General features: G+C 70.2%; 1 protein-coding gene across 1 annotated transcript in view; it reads right to left on the reverse strand.

Annotated features, from left to right (window-relative positions):
* Window positions 1–7: 7 nt before the first annotated feature.
* LOC112965958 (calreticulin-like) overlaps window positions 8–1,196 on the reverse strand; it is a gene marked incomplete at its 3' end in the record, with an annotated part of 2,403 nt that continues 1,214 nt past the window's right edge. Inside the window, exons 4-7 of the mRNA XM_026065516.1 lie at window positions 980–1,189; window positions 774–887; window positions 475–618; window positions 8–391 (exon numbers count right to left, since the gene is read on the reverse strand). Of these exons, the coding sequence (XP_025921301.1) occupies window positions 8–391; window positions 475–618; window positions 774–887; window positions 980–1,189 (852 nt within the window). The remainder of the gene's footprint in view (window positions 392–474; window positions 619–773; window positions 888–979; window positions 1,190–1,196) is intronic.

The raw sequence follows: 1,196 nt of genomic DNA on the forward strand, positions 1-1,196 counted from the left end.
AGGGAGCCTGGGGGGCAGCAGGGTCCCCCCCCCTCAGAGCCAGAGGGGCCAGGGGAGGTGGCCAGGACCCCCCCAATAGAGCTGGGGAGTCAGTGGGGACCCCCCCACAGCACCTGGGGGGCACAGGGACCCCCCCATGGAGTGGGGGAGTCAGTGGGGACCCCCCCATGGAGCCAGAAGGGCTGGGGAGGCAGCACAGACCCCCCCACAGACCCTGGGGAGCAGCAGGGAGGTAACAGGGACCCCCCCACACACACAGAGCCTGGGGGGGGGCAGCAGGGGTTTCCCCCCCCAATACCTTGGTGGCCCCCCAGGTCTCGTTGCCGAACTCCTCGGCGAACTTCTCGTCGTCCGTGATGAGGAAGTTGTCGAAGATGGTGCCCGACTTCACCTAGGGCGGAGCGTGGGGTGTCACGGGGGGGCTCCCCAACGAGGGCGGGGGGCTCCCCAAAAAACAGGCCCCCCCCCACGTACCTGCCAGAGGTCGAGGCCGACGACGCCGAAGCTCTCGTAGGCGTAGAGGGTGGGGTCGGGGGTGTAGTCGGGGTTGTCGATCTCGGGGTGCACCCACTTGCCCTTGTAGTCGGGGTTGTCGATCTGCTGCGGCCGCCACTCGCCCTGGGACAGCGGGGAGGCGCCGTGAGGCCGAAGGCTCTGAAAACCGCCCCCCCCTCCTCATCCTCCCCGGGGCTCCCTGCCCCGGCACCCCGCGGAAACGCCTCCGCGCCGCCCGCGCTCATCCCGACCCCGGGAAGGCGCTGCGGGCGCCTCACCTTGTACTCGGGGTTCTGGATCACGGGGGGCTCCCACTCGCCGTCCATCTCCTCATCCCAGTCCTCCGGCTTCTTGGCGTCGGGGTCCGGGATGTGCTCGGGCTTGTCCCAGTCCTGGGGGCGGGCGGGGAGGGGTCAGCGCCCCCCCCCCAGAGCCGCCTCGACCCCCCCCTCCCCTCCCCTCCCCTCCCGGCGCGGCCGCCCACCTCGGGCTTGGTGTCCTCGGGGTCGTCGATCTTGGCGCGCTCGTCCCAGTCGTCGGGTTTCTTGGCCTCGGGGTCCTTGATCTTTTTGGGGGGCAGGAAGTCCCAGTCGTCCTCCARGCTGCCCGACTCCACCTTGCTGTTGTCGATCTTCACCTCGTAGGTGTTGTCGGGGCGCACGACGAGGGTGTAGAGGTGGGTGAACTCGTCGTCCTGCGGG

This window comes from Apteryx rowi, unplaced genomic scaffold (genome assembly GCF_003343035.1).
Source record: "Apteryx rowi isolate R43461 unplaced genomic scaffold, aptRow1 scaffold_2285, whole genome shotgun sequence".
Classification (NCBI taxonomy): domain Eukaryota; kingdom Metazoa; phylum Chordata; class Aves; order Apterygiformes; family Apterygidae; genus Apteryx; species Apteryx rowi.